General features: G+C 39.4%; 2 protein-coding genes across 4 annotated transcripts in view; one reads left to right on the forward strand and one right to left on the reverse strand.

Annotated features, from left to right (window-relative positions):
* The window catches only part of LOC306857720 (putative lysosomal acid lipase/cholesteryl ester hydrolase), a 28,556-nt gene extending 16,511 nt beyond the window's left edge, over window positions 1-12,045 (reverse strand). Inside the window, exons 1-2 of the mRNA XM_079397831.1 lie at window positions 11,628-12,045; window positions 9,007-9,118 (exon numbers count right to left, since the gene is read on the reverse strand). Coding sequence (XP_079253957.1) covers window positions 9,007-9,118; window positions 11,628-11,650 — 135 coding nt within the window. The 5' untranslated portion in view covers window positions 11,651-12,045. The remainder of the gene's footprint in view (window positions 1-9,006; window positions 9,119-11,627) is intronic.
* Window positions 12,046-12,081: 36 nt separating this feature from the next.
* Window positions 12,082-16,819, forward strand: part of LOC306857731 (renalase-like) — a 38,667-nt gene continuing 33,929 nt past the window's right edge. The window contains exons 1-4 of one of the 3 annotated variants that reach the window (XM_079397846.1): window positions 12,082-12,314; window positions 13,801-13,906; window positions 14,064-14,209; window positions 15,415-15,576. In XM_079397846.1, coding sequence (XP_079253972.1) covers window positions 12,197-12,314; window positions 13,801-13,906; window positions 14,064-14,209; window positions 15,415-15,576 — 532 coding nt within the window. In that variant the 5' untranslated portion in view covers window positions 12,082-12,196. The remainder of the gene's footprint in view (window positions 12,315-13,800; window positions 13,907-14,063; window positions 14,210-15,414; window positions 15,577-16,819) is intronic. The other 2 variants (XM_079397847.1, XM_079397848.1) reach the window with 2 other exon arrangements.

Here is a 16,819-nt window from a genome sequence, read left to right on the forward strand (position 1 = left end):
TGACTTTGGTGGTACTCTAGATGCACTGCGAGCCCATCTCTTTGTGAGCATCAAAGGAGACATGTGTTGCCTTCCACCAACTGAAGATGCCTTCCAATTACACCTTCGCGGAGCCCTGCATCAGTTGGCTGTGTGTAAGCGGGCACACATGGTTCAGCCAACCTACCCAGCTGCCACTGATTTTGGGAGACAACTTGTCAATGGCAAATTGGTGGCAACCATGATGCTGAAAGAGGCAAAACCTTTTGAACTCAAACACAGCCAATACTGCCACTGCAAGAAAAGCATGTGTGCCCGAGGATGCTCCTGTGCAAGAGCCAATGTGAAGTGTGGCATTGCATGTCTCTGCACTGGGGACCCCAACAGATGTTCAAGGATTGAACTTGCGCTTGAAGACAGGGACACGTAAGCAGGCCGCGTGTGTGTGTGTGTATGCGTCTCCTCAGGTGGTGAGGGTGAAGGTCTGTCCCCAGAGCAGTATCTGCAGTGTACCACCCTCCTGATTATCCCACCTCACAGGGACCTGCACCTAGTTAATTAAGTTATGTTAAATTATTTTGTTCCGTTGAAGTTGTAATAGTTGTCATCTGAGTCAATAAAATAATGAAAGTCATTTTGCTGTATTAGATTTCTTGTGTGACACATTTCCATTGGGAGAACAGGGTTATGTTGAAATTAAAAAAATGCCTAGGCCATGATGCTTAATAATGTAGACATTAAAAACCATGTTAAATATCCAGCATGTCTTTCGGAATTTTGAGAGTAGCCTAAAATTCTATTGAGGTTCTGAGCCTGCTGATCAACTATTAGTGAAATCATCACAGATCCATTGATTTTGGTTGGATTTTTATGATTTTGTCTGTGGAATGAGTATACTGTTTGGTGAAAAGAATGACATATTGACTGATGTCATAACTTGGGGGAATAGTTGATTGCCAGTGAAGTAAAGATGAAAATATTGGAAAAAAGTGAGAAAACGCCAAATGTTTTGGCATTAAATTAATGCAAAATCATGTAGAAATGTGTTTTAAGAGTTATTTTTTCAGTGGATGTTGTCAGAACATGTGTTCGGTGTACCTGGAATGCATTTATTGACAGCCTACCAAACCCACTGAGGATTTGAGGAAAAAATTTTTTTTTCACATTTTTGTAATAAAAAATAAAGGGTGCATACACTAAAATGGCCACAATTTTTTTTCGCAATATTTCCGGCAGAGCAGACCCTCCAATTATTGGTTCTTAGGGTCAAAGTTAACAGAAAAAACACAAATAAAAAGTATGACAGACCATGTCAGGTTCAACCCATTTTATTGAGCTTTTGAGACTTTGGCTCCCCGACTACACTGTCTGGTCTCAAACATTCCATGTTGACTAACCTGACCCACTTACCTTTTGTCTACTTACCAGTTGCTCCAGTGTTCCTATCCCTGTTCTCCACCACTCCAGTTCTCCACCGGATCCCCTGGAAAAGGAAAAAGGACATTCACACTCAGATAAGCCCCTAGAGACATTCACATTTCCCGCCTGCTGACCTGGACATTCGGCTCATCTCATTCCCCTTTATTTGCTCACTCAATAAACCTGTTGATTGTATTGCATTTACCTATCTGCTGACAGAAGACCAGACCAGAACCGACGACCGGAGATGGAGTTCCCAAACTCCGCCGCTGTGGATCACCTCGAAGAGCTGGTCAGTGCTCTTCGAACAGCTCTCTCTCCGGTCACACACCCTCAGTCTGCCTCTGCCAGTCCCATGGCCATCCCTGCTAACTATTCGGGTGAGGTGGTTGAATGTAGCATTTTTTTACTCCAAGTTTCACTCTACATAGAGATGCAATCCCATAAATTTTCCAGCGAAAGGCTAAAGTTGCCTTCCTGGTCTCCCTGCCAGAAGGACGGAGGCTTGCAGCCCTGCATCGACTACCTGACCCTCAATGATCACACTGTCAAGTTCCCTTATCCTCTTCCCCTGGTCCCGGTCGCCCTTGAGGAACTCCGTGGGGCCCGCATCTTCTCGAAGCTGGACCTGCAGAGTGCCTATAACCTCGTTTGTATCCAGGAAGGCGACGAGTGGAAGATGGCGTTCATTAACCCCTCAGGCCACTATGAATATCGGGTCATGCCGTATGGCCTTTCCAACTCCCCGTCCGTCTGCCAGGGGTTTATGAACGAGGTGTTCCGGGAGTTCCTCCAACGGTTTGTCATCGTGTACATAGACAATATCCTGATCTACTCCCCGAACCTGGCCGAACATCGCCATCACATGATGCAGGTCCTACGCCAACTCAAAAACACCACCTCTACCTGAAGCTCGAGAAGTGTGAGTTCCACCACCCCACGGTCCAGTTCCTCGGCTACATCCTCAGTGCGGATGGGATGCAGATGAACCAGGGGAAGGTCCAAGCCATCCAGGACTGGCCCCAGCCTCAGTCAGTAAAGGAACTCGTAAATTTCTACTGGAGGTTCATTCTGAACTTCAGTCTCCTCTCAGCCCCCCTCACTTCCATGCTCCGTCAGAAACCCAAGTCTCTGTCCTGGAACTCCGAAGCTCGAGCCGCCTACAAGAAGCTCCAGGAGGCTTTCTGCACTGCTCCCATCCTCTCACATCCCGAACCCCAACTCCCATTCATAGTGGAAGTGGATGCCTCCACCACCGGCGTGGGAGCAGTGCTGTCTCAATACCACGGAGAGCCTCCCCAACTCCACCCTTGCGCTTACTTCTCCAGGAAGCTTTCCCCAGCGGAGCGGAACTACGATATTGGAAATTGGGGAGCTGCTCGCCATTAAACTGGCACTGGAAGAATGAAGACACTGGCTGGAGGGAGCCCAACACCCCTTTACGGTCATCACTGACCACAAAAACCTGGAATATCTCCAAAGTGCTAAGAGGTTAAACCCCCGGCAGGCTCGCTGGGCCCTCTTCTTCACCCGGTTCCAGTTTTCCATCATGTATCGACCCGGAGATAAGAATGTCAAGGCGGATTCCCTCTCACGTATCCATGCCCCGACGAACCCTCCACACCTGAACCCACGGACAAGATAGTGCCGCTTTGTTCGGACGCTCGCTCTGCTAAGATTGTGTTTTTATCTACTTTCTTACTTAGTTTTACTTTCTCTTTTTACACATCTCACGTTGGCACTGATCACCTATAACAAAGAAACACTTTCGGACATTGGAAACCGCTACACCAACCTGTTCCAGGACACTTTATCCAGGAATTCAGCATGGCTTCTGGAGATTCTTCGGAACGCAGAGATGAACAATAACCCCCTGAGGCGACGGATCAAGAAACACCACGGGAAACGCGCTGGGATTCGAGATAGACTCAGGAAAAGGGCTCACAGTCCTCCTCTTCCGAGCATTCTGCTCGCAAATGTCCAATCCTTGGAGAATAAGATGGACAATCTTAGAGCCAGGATTAGTTTCCAACGGGACATAAGAGACTGTAACATCCTTTGTTTGTCAGAAACGTGGCTTTCGTCCATGGTCCCGGACACTGCTGTTATGCCAAGTGATAACTTCTCTGTTTTTCGGACGGACAGAACAGCAGAGGCCGGTAAATCCAGGGGTGGAGGTGTGTGTTTCATGATTAACAAGAAATGGTGTGATCCCAGGAATATCTCCATTCTGTCGCGTTCCTGCTCGCCTCATCTGGAACATCTTTCCATTATTTGCCGCCCATTTTATCTGCCACGGGAGTTTTCATCGATCATTGTCACTGCTGTGTACATTCCACCACAGGCAGACACTGGCTTGGCTTTGTCTAAGCTTCACGATGTGCTCAGGGGCTACATTAACAAACATCCTGATGCTGCTTTTATCATCGCGGGGGACTTTAACAAAGCCAACCTCAAGCAGGTCATGCCGAACTTTCACCAACATGTATCCTGTCCAACTAGAGGACCAAATACACTGGATCATTGCTACACTCAGTTCAAGAATGCCTACAAAGCCCGCTCACTACCGGATTTTGGCAAATCGGACCATGCCGTCATTTTCCTCACACCGGAATACAAACAAAGGCTCGTTCAGGATCCCCCGGTGCAGAGAGTAGTGACGCGCTGGTCCTCCCACTCAGAGGCTATGCTGCAGGCGGCTCTTGATGACGTCGACTGGGACATGTTCCAGGCGAGTTCTTCTGACGTCAGCGAGTTCACGGATGTGGCTTTAAGCTTTGTAAACACGCTAACCGAGCAAGCTACAGAAACAATAACGATAAGGACATTCTCCAATCAGAAACCATGGGTGGACAGAACAATCAACAAAAAGAACAAAAAGTGCTGCGGTTAACACACGCACTGCCGCTTACAATGACCGGGTATATGAATACAAAGCATCGTGCTATGCTCTTCGACGCACAGTAAGAGCCGCTAAACACCGATACAGAGAGAGAATTGAGTCTCATTTTCAGCTCAATGACTCTCGACGGATGTGGCAGGGACTGAGGACCATCTGTACCTTCGGAAACAAATCCTCCGCGGAGGTGAGAGCAGATCCGTTGCTGGCCGACGAGTTAAACACCTTCTTCGGCCGCTTCGATTGCAACGGCGGCGGCGCGTCTCTGCCGTCCAGCACGTCAGGAAGCAGCAGGCAGAGCAGTGATGATCCTGTAATCACCGTGTCGGAGGATGAGGTTCGGAGGGCGCTAAAGAAAGTGAACATCAGGAAAGCAGCCGGACCTGATGGGATAACCGGCCGTGTTCTGAAGTCCTGCGCTGATCAGCTCGCTGGTTTGTTCACGTCTATCTTTAATGAGTCCCTTGCTACCTCCGTGGTTCCCACCTCATTTAAAAAATCCATAATAATCCCTGTGCCTAAGAACAATAAACCCTCTTGCCTGAATGACTATCGCCCAGTTGCCCTCACATCTATAGTCATGAAGGTCTTTGAGAGACTTGTAAAGAGCCACATTTGCTCCTCCATACCTGATACTTTGGACCCTCTTCAGTTTGCCCAAACAGATCTAAGGACGATGCCATCTCTCACGTCCTCCATTCTTCCCTCACACACTTGGACAGCAACAATGGGAATTATGTAAGGCTGCTATTCATTGACTATAGCTCAGCTTTCAACACTATAGTCCCCATCAAGCTGGCTTCTAAACTCACTGACCTCGGCCTAAACTCCTCACTCTGTGACTGGATTCAAGACTTCCTCACCGGCAGACCTCAAGTGGTGAAAGTTGGCCAGTTCACCTCAAACTCCATCACCCTGAACGTAGGAGCCCCACAGGGCTGTGTCCTGAGTCCCCTGCTCTACTCTCTCTACACGCATGACTGCGTGTCCTCTCACAGCTCCACATCTATTATCAAATTCGCTGATGATACTGTGGTTCTGGGCCTCATTTCCAACAATAATGAGATTGCATACTTGGATGAGGTAGAGAGACTCACATCATGGTGCCAGGACAACTGTCTCTCTCTGAATGTGAGCAAAACTAAAGAGCTGATCATGGACTTTAGGAAGAGACAGCAGCAGCCCTACACTCCTCTTATGATCAGTGGGACCCCTGTGGAGACGGTGAGTAGCTTCAAGTACCTCGGTGTAAACATCTCCGAGAACCTGACTTGGACTACACACATCCAAACACAGGTTAAGAAAGCCAGGCAAAGACTGTACCATCTGCTGAGGAAATTCAGGGTCTCACCAGCAATTCTGAAAACTTTCTATTCAGGGACCATAGAAAGTGTATTGACTCAGTGCATCTCAGTGTGGTATGGAAACAGCTCCAATCAGGACTGCAAAGCACTACAGAGAGTTGTGCGCTTAGCTGAGCGCATCTCAGGGTTTGCTCTCCCCTCTCTGCAGGACATCTACCTCAAACGCTGCAAAAATATCAAAATCATCAAGGACTCAAATCACCCTGGTAACCGTCTATTCACTTTGCTTCCATCTGGTAAGTGCTTCCATAGCCTGATGGCAAAAACTGAGAGACTTTGGAGGAGCTTCTTCCCCCAGGCCATCAGGCTCCTAAACTCTAACTCTGTGTCATAACATCACTTGACCCCATGTAAATATCAATATATCTATAAGCTATTCATAATTTTTTCTACCTCATATTGCTGCTATTTAAATGCCCTGTACAACTTTTTTGCACATTCTTTTGCACATTCCTGTTATATTGCTATTTATGTCAACAACATACTGACCTGCACATTTATATTTATATATATATATATATATATTTTTTTTCTTCTTTTCTTTTTCTTAATATTTGTATTCTATATAATTGCACTGTCCTTGGAGCGGACCTGACCTACATTTCACTGCTGGTTATACTCTGTATAATTGTGTATGTGACGAATAAAAATCTTGAATCTTGAATCTTGAATCATACTCCAGCCGTCCTTGTGAGCCCCATCCGGTGGGCCCTGGATGAACAGATCCGCATCGCCTCCATCACCGAACCCGCTCTGCTGGGAGGCCCAGAGGGCAAAACCTACGTGCCCACTTCCTTGAAGACTTCCTTTCTGGGCTCCCTGCATGCTTCTCCGGGCTCTGGACACCCAGGCAGCCAGCGTACTCTCTCGCTCCTCCAAGTTCGGTACTGGTGGCCCAGTATGGCCCGGGATGTCTCCCAGTACGTTTGTGGATGCTCAGTCTGCGCCATCTCCATCTCCCACATCACTTACCTGCAGGAAAATTAGTCCCATTAACCATTTCACGTCGCCCCTGGTCCCACGTCGGAGTCGACTTCGTCACAGATCTTCCCAAGTCAGAAGGTTATACCTGCATACTCGTTGCAGTTGACTGATTCTCCAAAGCCTGCAAGTTAATTCCCCTCTGGAGTTTATCCACAGCTCTCGAAACGACAGAGGGAGAGATTCCCCTCTGCTACTACTCAATAAACCTGTTGATTGTATTGCACTTACCTCTGGGTATATCTGATGTATAATGGACTTCTCCAGCCATTCAGTCCACTTAAACCCTTCCAATTACTTTCAATTGCCTGCAAGCTCACATTCAGATCTGCCTCCATCCAATCAACAACTGTTGGATAGAACCAAGCCCCTGTCCAACCCTTTTCCCTTTCTAATATTCTTTTTCACTGAGATATACATCACAATCCAATTATCTGTTGCTACTTCTATTACACCATGATTTTGAAGGGAAGGTTTACCCCCCAAAAATTCTGTATTTTTTTTTTTTTATTATCCTGTACAGTTTTGTACAGGATAATACAAAATACAAAAATACAAAAATACAAAATGATTATTGTATGGCTTCAGAAAATATGGAATATGGTGTACAAGTCATATGGATTGTCATCTTTTTTTCTTTTTTTCTTTTTGCCTATGGATCTAGACAGACATTGCCACTACAAACTGTTGTTGAATGGAAAATAACTGTGTACAGAGTATTTAAATTCTCCTATCAAGAATATAAAAAAATAACAACAGAATCTGAATTTTTGGGTAAACTATTCTTTTAAGCCCAAGTGACAAATTTTGAAGGCTCAATAGTCTCCTTGTGAAAGCAAGTAGTTGAAACGCAGTGTATAAAAACCAGTTATTGTATTAAAACCAACAAATCACTGTCTTATCAGCATTTCTGCAAATGGTTACTTGACCTCTGCAAACTGTCAAACAATGATTATGAGATATCATTACCAAGAAATCTTGTTTCATATCTAACCACACATGAAAGTGCACGAATGTCACAATTTCAGTTTCCTTTCAGAGTCTGTGAGAAAATATGTTACATAAAGCTGTCTAATGTCAATTATAAAAAATAGAAATAGCTGAACTGGTGAATTATATTTCTCTTCCCTGTTTCACATACTGAAAAAAACAAATTTGAAACACATATGAACCAAGATCTAACCCAAAAATAAAAAATAAAATAAAAAAATGCCATAATTCACTTAAAACACATTTATTCCATACTAAGTATGATGATGATGTACTTTAAACCCATTAACATATTTACTGACATATCACTTGACCTACATAAAATTATTTCTTTATTGCACATTGCATTTAATTTTTCTTAACATATCTTAATATTAAGCCTAGAATGTGTTTTAATATCACAATTTATAAGGATTGTATGATTTCAGATATCAGTCTTTAAATGCAAGATATTTAAAGTGTACTTGAAGTATACTTTCATTAGTTACACTTTAGCACAATCAAATACTTATAAGTATATTTTTATTTGGTCTTCAGCACTACTTCCGCACAATTAAAATTTTTTGTGACAAAACAAAATGTGTTTTTCTTTAAGTTTTCTTTCTTTAAGACTTTAAGTATACCAAAAATACAACAAGGTAATTTTATTAAGCACATACAGGTAAATATGTAAATGTATTTCAAATACATTTTAGTATATATTTTTTTCCACTAGGGGAATATTCCCTTTACAAGTGATAACATGATTATGTGTTCTGCATTCAGCTTCAAAGAGCCACATTGAATCATGAGAGGACAAAGTGCAAAATGTATTTTCTTATAGAGATGGTCAACTAATGAATCCACTTCTCTTTAGAGCATTTGACAAAACGGAGAACTGGAAATAATATTACAAATGTAATGCAAAGTTCACTTAATAAGACATGACATTCAAAGGTTATCTAAAGCAGTTAAAGCTTGGAAAAATATACATTTTTGTCTACATGGTGCATTTTAATGTATGTCTGTTATGCTGTTATAAAAATCTCATTGATTTACATTACAAGATATGAGAATCTTATTTTTGGCCATATAAATAACAAAATCAGCACCAAGCAGCTTATCTTGGGTTTTTGAATAAAATTGATGTCTTTTTCTACTTTGAGCACAAGCTCTATATTCACACTATATTACAATTCAGTGATTTGTAATATAGTGAACTGCTGAATTGTTGACTTCATTGGATGTCATTGTGATGCAATTAATGGCAAAAGTAATCTAATTTACCAGAATTTATTCTCTGGTGTTTTAGCACTTATTGACAATTTGCTGGACAGTTATGAAGAACACTCATTGTAGCTTATTACATGTTATTTATAACTACTGGCTACTTACGATGTTCATATTTACTTCAGGGTCCAGTCCTGTCTTGTCCTCAACAGGCGGCCTGCACTGAATGAGCCCAAATGTAAGCAGTACCAGAGACAACACCAGCCACGACATCTTTCTGTCAAACATTCACAAACAGTAAATTAACATACAGCCCTTATGAAAATTAACTATGGTTTTACCACAAATAAAACCGAAAAACTAGTTACTATATAGTTAAATCTTGGTAATCACAAATTAACCATGGTTTTGCTATACTAACCATAGTTTAACCATGGTATTTGTAGTAAAACTGTGGTTAAACAAATGGTAATTAATAAGCCAAAAAAACATGGTTACCACACTTTTACTACAATAAAACACCGCGGTCAAACCAGCCGAAATTCAGAAAAACACGGTCAAGCCAGCCGCGATTTAAATTACTATGCTTACGGTAATTGCAGGACCAACACTTTTCATTCTAGATGCCCAGAATTCAGATGTAATGATATTTTTCGTTATTTTTTCTGTTTGTTTTATGTACATCTGCTTAATATTCGTGTTATGTATTGCTGTCTTTGTATCTGTATTAGGCCTACTATATTCTTCTACCTGCATTTCATTGCAAGATTTGTAGAAAAGGAGATATGGGGCATTAATCGATTTAGAGGGGTATTACGACCCCGTTTCTAATAAGTAGATGAAATGAATGGTCAGTTCTTAAACAGGACGTCCTACACTATATGCACGCCTCATATGAAACCATTTTACTGTAGAAGTTTTGAGATATGGGACATTAATACACTTTAGAGAGCTATAAAGACCTAATTTCTAATAAGGAAAGGAAGGTAAGGGAAGTGGTGTGTGGCCAAGTATGGTGACCCATACTCGGAATTTGTGCTCTGCATTTAACCCATCCAAGTGTACACACAGTACTGAACATACACCCGGAGCAGTGGGTACAAGAAATTAATGGTAAGTTCTTATATAGGACGTCCCATACTATATGCACACCTTATATGAAACCAATTTACTGCAGCGTCTTCAAGATATGGGACATTATTCGATTTAGAGGGGTATAAAGACTTAATTTCTAATAAGTACAAGAAATGAATGGTCAGTTCTTATAGAGGACGTCCCATACTATATATACACCTCAAATGAAATGATTTTACTGCAGCATATTTGAGATATGGGAGATTATTACATTTTGAGGACTATAAAGACCCCATTTCTAATAAGTACAAGAAATGAACGGTCAGTTCTTATATAGGACGTCCCATACTATATGCACACCTCATATGAAACCATTTTACTGCAGCGTTTTCAAGATATGGGACATTATTCAATTTAGAGGGGTATAAAGAACCCATTTCTAATAAGTACAAGAAATGAACAGTCAGTTCTTCAATGGGACATCCCACACTATATGCACACCACATATGAAACCATTTTACTGCAGCATTTTTGAGATATGGGACATTATTAAATTTTGAGGACTATAAAGACCCCATTTCTAATAAGTACAAGAAATGAATGGTCAGTTCCTATATGGGACGTCCCATACTATATGTAAACCTCATATGAAACCAGTAGAAGAAATGTCCCATATCTTGAAAAAGCTGCAGTAAAATGGTTTCATATGAGGTGTGCATATAGTATGGGACGTCCCATATAAGAACTGACCATTTATTTCTTCAACTTATTAGAAATGGTGTCTTTATAGCCCTCTAAATAGAATGATGTCCCATATTCAAAAATGCTGCAGTAAAATGGTTTCATATGAGGTGTACATATAGTATGGGACGTCCCATATAAGAACTGACCATTCATTTCTTGTACTTATTAGAAATGAGGTCTTTATAGCTCTCTAAAATATATTAATGTCCCATACTTTGAAAACGCTGCAGTATTTCGCATAATTTCAATCGCGGCTGGCTTGACTGCGGTACTGAACCGATGGTTAAGTTTTGTAAGTTTTGTCTCCCAAGACACACTAAACTAAACCAGTGTTAAAAAGCTATGCTAATCTTCAGCAGCCCTCAATAGATTGTTTAGTGTTGACTGTAAAGTAAGGATATATAACATGAAAATACAATGTACCTAAATCTTTGTTCAAACAAAACAAGCTGCCAAAACAAACATTGCTGAACATCACTACTGTACTTTATTATATGAGAGTAGGAACCAAATACAAAAATATGTTTGGAAAATGCTTAGTTTAAAAATAAAAATGTAAACATGTCACCAAAATATATTGTATAGGGTAGGCTGTTACATAGACAATATTATTTGTCTCCAATGTGTTTATGCACATTATGATTAAAGCAAGGTTTGAATTATTAATTTGACAACCCTTTGTTTTCACAAAACGAAAGCAGTTCACGTAACACATCTGAATGGTTTTGAATGACAATGCATTTGACATAATAACAAAACCTATAAATCACTGTAATTACATTTTTTTATCTTCACACCTTCATCGTACAGTAAATTCGTTTATTGCTAATTCATTGCCACAACGTAATTCCTTGCAGCACATTAATAAACAGGATCGTTTTAGGCTGATCGAGACTGATCTGATGTGTTTATTAAATGGTCATAAGCACTGAATGACGGAAAAAACAAGCTCATTTAGTGAAACTCACCCAACTTCGATTGAGTCCTCCATAGCAGGGTAACGTTACTGAAATCAAAGTGTGCTTTAACATCAGCCTTTAATCAATCAGTCCCCCTCCTGAAGAAGCAGTGTGGCTCATTTATGTAATAGCTGCTTTCTTCCTGGTTTAAGTATTCCGTTATTCTAATGTTTGTCAAACTGACGTCGTCATTGGGTTACTTTAATTTTTTGTTTTTAGATGAGACTGAAAAGTTATAACCTGTGCATTTCATTGTAAAAAAATTTTTTAAATTGCTGTAAATGCAACGAAGAACTCATAAATAGATTTGAGTTCGGACTCTGTCTTCAATGTACCTGTAAAACGTTACAGGTACAAATAATTTATATTATTATTATTTTGCTGTTTGGACATGTTGTGCATACACATCAGTCAAATATCGAAAAACGAAGGGAATGTTTTGGTTGGCCAACTCAAACGTTTCAGCCTTTCATAATTCTTAAAGGGACAGGGTGCTAAATCGCGTGTGATCTTCAAACTAGCAAGATCGCTTTGCTATTTTACATAAGCAGTTTTTGTTTTATGTACCTTTTCTAAAAATGTCTCGAGTTCTAATAGTTGGTGCTGGACTTACAGGCGGTTTATGTGCCTGTCTGCTGCGGAGGGAGCTGCCAAACAAAGTAAATATAGTCGTGTGGGACAAATCTCGGGGTGCAGGTTAGCATCTTATGTTTTCACTCACAGAATCTTTATTTTATGTACTGATGTGAAACACTTTATTGAGTGGCAGGTGTCTCGTGCGTTTAAATAATTGTATTAGTGGTATGTGCAACAAACTCATTCATTAAGGTTAAACACAAGTCAAAACGCTGATCTCTAAAGGAGGAAGGTGAGCAGACAATAAGCAGATATGATAAGAGGTAACTTCAACTTTATTATTAGAAAGTTTTCGACGTCAAATTCCTTATTGACTCTTCGCCTGAAAGAGCAGACTGAGCATGTCCTCATTGTTTCTCAATGCACGATAAACAACCTGGAGGAGGTAAGTCTTGAACTTTGTCCTTTGATTGACAGGACAGGCCCATATTGATTAGAATATGGATGATTATATGTTAATAAAACCGAATAGTTAAGGCTGACCCATTCTAGCCAAATTACAACACTTGTTTTTAATTAAATAATGCCATTTTTTTACTCAATATTGGTAAAAAAAACAAGTGAAATACAATTTGAAAGTATTCCATATTGTGCAGCTTAATTCAAGTCTTCTAAAGAGACACATCACTTTATATGAGGAACAGGTTTAATTTAGGCATTTCTTTGCATTTAAACGTTGATCAACATGCATAGAGAACATCAAATATGTTAAACAGAAGATCAACCATTCTTGTTTCATGTAAGAAAACTTTGGCCTGTGTTTTGAAAAAATAAAAAATGGAATCCCCAAAATATAAGCCTACACATTTTTTTTTCCGTAAGCATTTTTATTGCAGTGAATTGTGGTTTTTAATATTATTTACACAGTATAGGCTGTATATGAGAAATTAAGTTTATCATAGACAAAGTGAGCTGCTCTGAGGAGAATTTGTTTTTAAAGCTCACTTGAAAGACTGCTATAGATCAGTGCTGAACTGCACTGTGGGCCTCTATGTACTGGATGCCTTTATATAAGTGCTTTAAAAGGCTAATGAGATGTAGAAATATCCCAAGACCGTAAAGAAGTGTGTTCAAGAGTGGCATGAATGTGTCTGACTTTTAGCCTTTCAGCTTTTTTGCAATATGCTCTTGTATACTTAATTATATTGGTAACATCTCTTACAATGATTTAAAATGTTCCAAAACTCACCTATAAATATGCACAAAAAAAGTTTTGTCTTTTTTATTTTTGTCGTCAGCAGCTTCCAAAAAAAAATTTAAAGGAGAAAACACATAATGTTATGATGCTTTGAATATATCATATCTGATATAACCACTTATTTACAATATGTATATTGTATTTTACAATATTTACTGTACAATAATTTTTGCAAGTTTGTGCAATAGTAGTGTAATTACTGATGATTTATGTATTTATTTATGTATTTTTTCATTCAGATGTTTCATTTATCTTTAATAATTAAAAAGCATAATTTTATGTGTCATATTGATTTGACCTGGTGATATTTTGAATAGATGGTGAAGATATTTTGCGTTTATGTTATAGGGGGGAGAATGTCCACAAGCAGAAGTCCAAATGATCCTTCATGCACAGTTGATCTTGGTGCTCAATATATAAGTGCCACACCGTACTACGCTCGTATTCACAGCAGGTAGGCTTCTTCTCTGAACTATATCTGATCTGTTATAGTGTTGATCTCATTTTATGCATTTAAAAGTTTAACGTTTTTTCACTTTAATTACGTGAAAATAAATATTTGGGTCTTGTAGTGACTAATGCTTTTTTTTTTTTTTTTTTTTTTTTTTTAGTTTTTATGAAGAACTCTTAGCACAAGACATTTTAAAACCTCTCATTGCTCCTGTTGAAGGCATGATGTTAAAGGAAGAAGAAATTTTGAACTATGTGACACCCCATGGAGTCTCCTCCATCGTCAAACACTATCTCAAAGAGTCAGGTAGATCATTTGTGTTTAACTACTTCTGCTCATTTTTTTCTTCTGGTTTTGCTTCAAGTCATACTGATATACACTACTATTCAAAAGTTTGGGGTCACCAAGTTTATACATTTTTTAATGAAATGAATACTTATTCAGCAAGGATGCATTAAATGGCAGTTTATTCAAATAAAAAACAGTTCATTTAAATTGTAACAATATTTCACAATATTACCGGACTTACTATATTTTTAATCAAATAAATGCAGCTTTGGTGAGCATAATAGACTTTTAAGCCATACAAACTGTTTTTCATTGAAAATCCCAGGCAGTTTGTTATAATAAAATGTCTACATTTTATTTAAAACATGTATTAAAATAGCAAAAAATAGCATTCGGTGCAGCGTTTTCCATCAGGGCAATTTCACACAGAAATGCTTTTTATATATTTGCACAATCAGAGAAGCAAGACGGATTTAATAACCGATTTTATCGCTGTTCATAAAGCAGCTGTTTTTCATCAGCTGTTTAATGACAGAAATGTGCTGCCAGAAAATTATTTTTGGGTCAGCACGACCTTCTACATGTTACCTTTCTAGCAATATGTCTGATTTCCTAGAGAGAGCGCAGAAGAATTTGGCCAGCCCATGCAAGCTGATTTATGAACTCAGAGATCACGACTCTTAGTCAATAATCTGACTGAGTCTTTAAAAACAGTCCAGGATGTTTTGATATTGTGCATGTGCTGGAACAAAGAACAAAAAGCAGCAGTCAGATGGAAGTGCTTTAATGTGTGCAGCAACACACAGTTATTTAAAGATCAGCAAAACAGTAAGCGATTTACGTGAAAAGTGAATTATGTGTATTTGCACTCTATTTATCACCTTTGCCCTGATATTGATATCATATACTGCTGTCAGCATTGTTCTGTCACCTTATGCCTTTTGTGATAAACGATGTGTTAATTCACATAATGTATAGGCCTATTTTCCATGTAACTCTGGGATTGGGTTTCTTTTCACCATTGTTCTTAAATCAGATGAGAGATCATGTAGACTATTTGCATGTGCTATAAACCAAATCTTGACTTCTCAATGATGCATAATCTGACCTATCTCTCTGTTTGACTTTCTTTGGAATTCTTTCTTTCCCTGTTTTTCCTTTTCGTCTCCTTTTACTTGTTTTGCTATGTGCAACATTGCCAAATGTGCTCCTCCGCACTCAAGCAGGAGCAGAGGTGCTCTACGACCGACACGTCACTCACATTCACCAGAAAGACACTGGCTGGGAGGTGTGTCGCAAAGGGGGAACGCCAGAGCAGTTTGACATAGTGGTTTTAACCATGCCAGTACCCCAGATACTTCAGCTGCAAGGAGATGTGGGATCTTGTGAGTACATTACCACACTGCCACAAACACATATACTGTACACACACATGTAGACCTTAAAATTGAAATATGACTTTTGGTTTTGCTGTCTGCCATTGTTTCTGTTAAAACTACCCCAATGAAGTCACATTTTATTATTTTATATAATAAAATACAATAGAGCTGAATTGACATTCCTAATAAAGAAATATTCCCTTTAATGCATGGTGTTAACTGCAGTGGACAGATGTATTTTTAGTTATAGAAACTAAATGACAGTAAATAAATTCATAATAAATCTGTTACTGAGATTAAGGGCCAGATTTACTAAACGGGACAAATTAGCGTTAAGAGCGCAATTCCATAAAAGCGCGGATGGGAGGGGAAAATTCTGTGTGATTTAATTTGCACATTGGAGAAATCGCAACATCTCATTTCCATAAAGACCAGCGCAATCTACCAAGAGTGGCGCAAATTAAATAATGCCACGAATACCAGTGAATTGATGAGCGCAAATCTTAGTAAATCACATTGTGTGATTCATTTAAATACTCTCCTCCCATAAATTTACAGATCGAATGGGAAACTCCTACAAAGGCATATTCAATAAGGTGAGTCGCAAAAATAACTGTGTTCATGCCTTTTCAGCGCAAATTTCATTTGAATTGGCTTTGACTTTAATTAAAACACACACAGACACACAATCAACTTTGCTAGGGTCAAAGGTCATCTCCTATGGTGGTTTGGATGTGTCTTCATATCCTAAATGCCTAAAAATGTTTGAACCATCTGTCACATTGACCCCACCATTGGTTTTCATGCAATTTGTCAAAAACCAACACTTTGGGAATTTATTCATTTTATGACTCAAATTTTACTCAATATTGAAGACACGTCTGAATTATGGAAGCAAAATAATTTTTTTCTTTATAGTTGATTTATAGATATTTTTGTTTGTTAGTTTGGATCTCAATTGTTAGACTGTTGCAGCACCGAACATATTACCTTCAAAGGGGTTTGAGAAGGGTTTAGTTTTTTCCGTTTTTACACAAATCTTTATTGTTTTTCATAGTGTTGATTTTTAGCAAATTGCATGGAGACCAGTAGAGTCAAATCCAACACCAAAGTTTTACACAGTTGTTTTAACATAACAGGTGGGTTGAACAATAGCCAGATTGCGTGTTCAGTAAACTCAGATCTGCTTTCAAATGCACACGTCCAGCTCTCCTTCACATCCATTCAGACTTTCCCTGGGCCGGTGGGC

The sequence above is a fragment of the Barbus barbus genome (assembly GCF_936440315.1).
Source record: "Barbus barbus genome assembly, chromosome: 38".
Taxonomy (NCBI): Eukaryota; Metazoa; Chordata; class Actinopteri; order Cypriniformes; family Cyprinidae; genus Barbus; species Barbus barbus.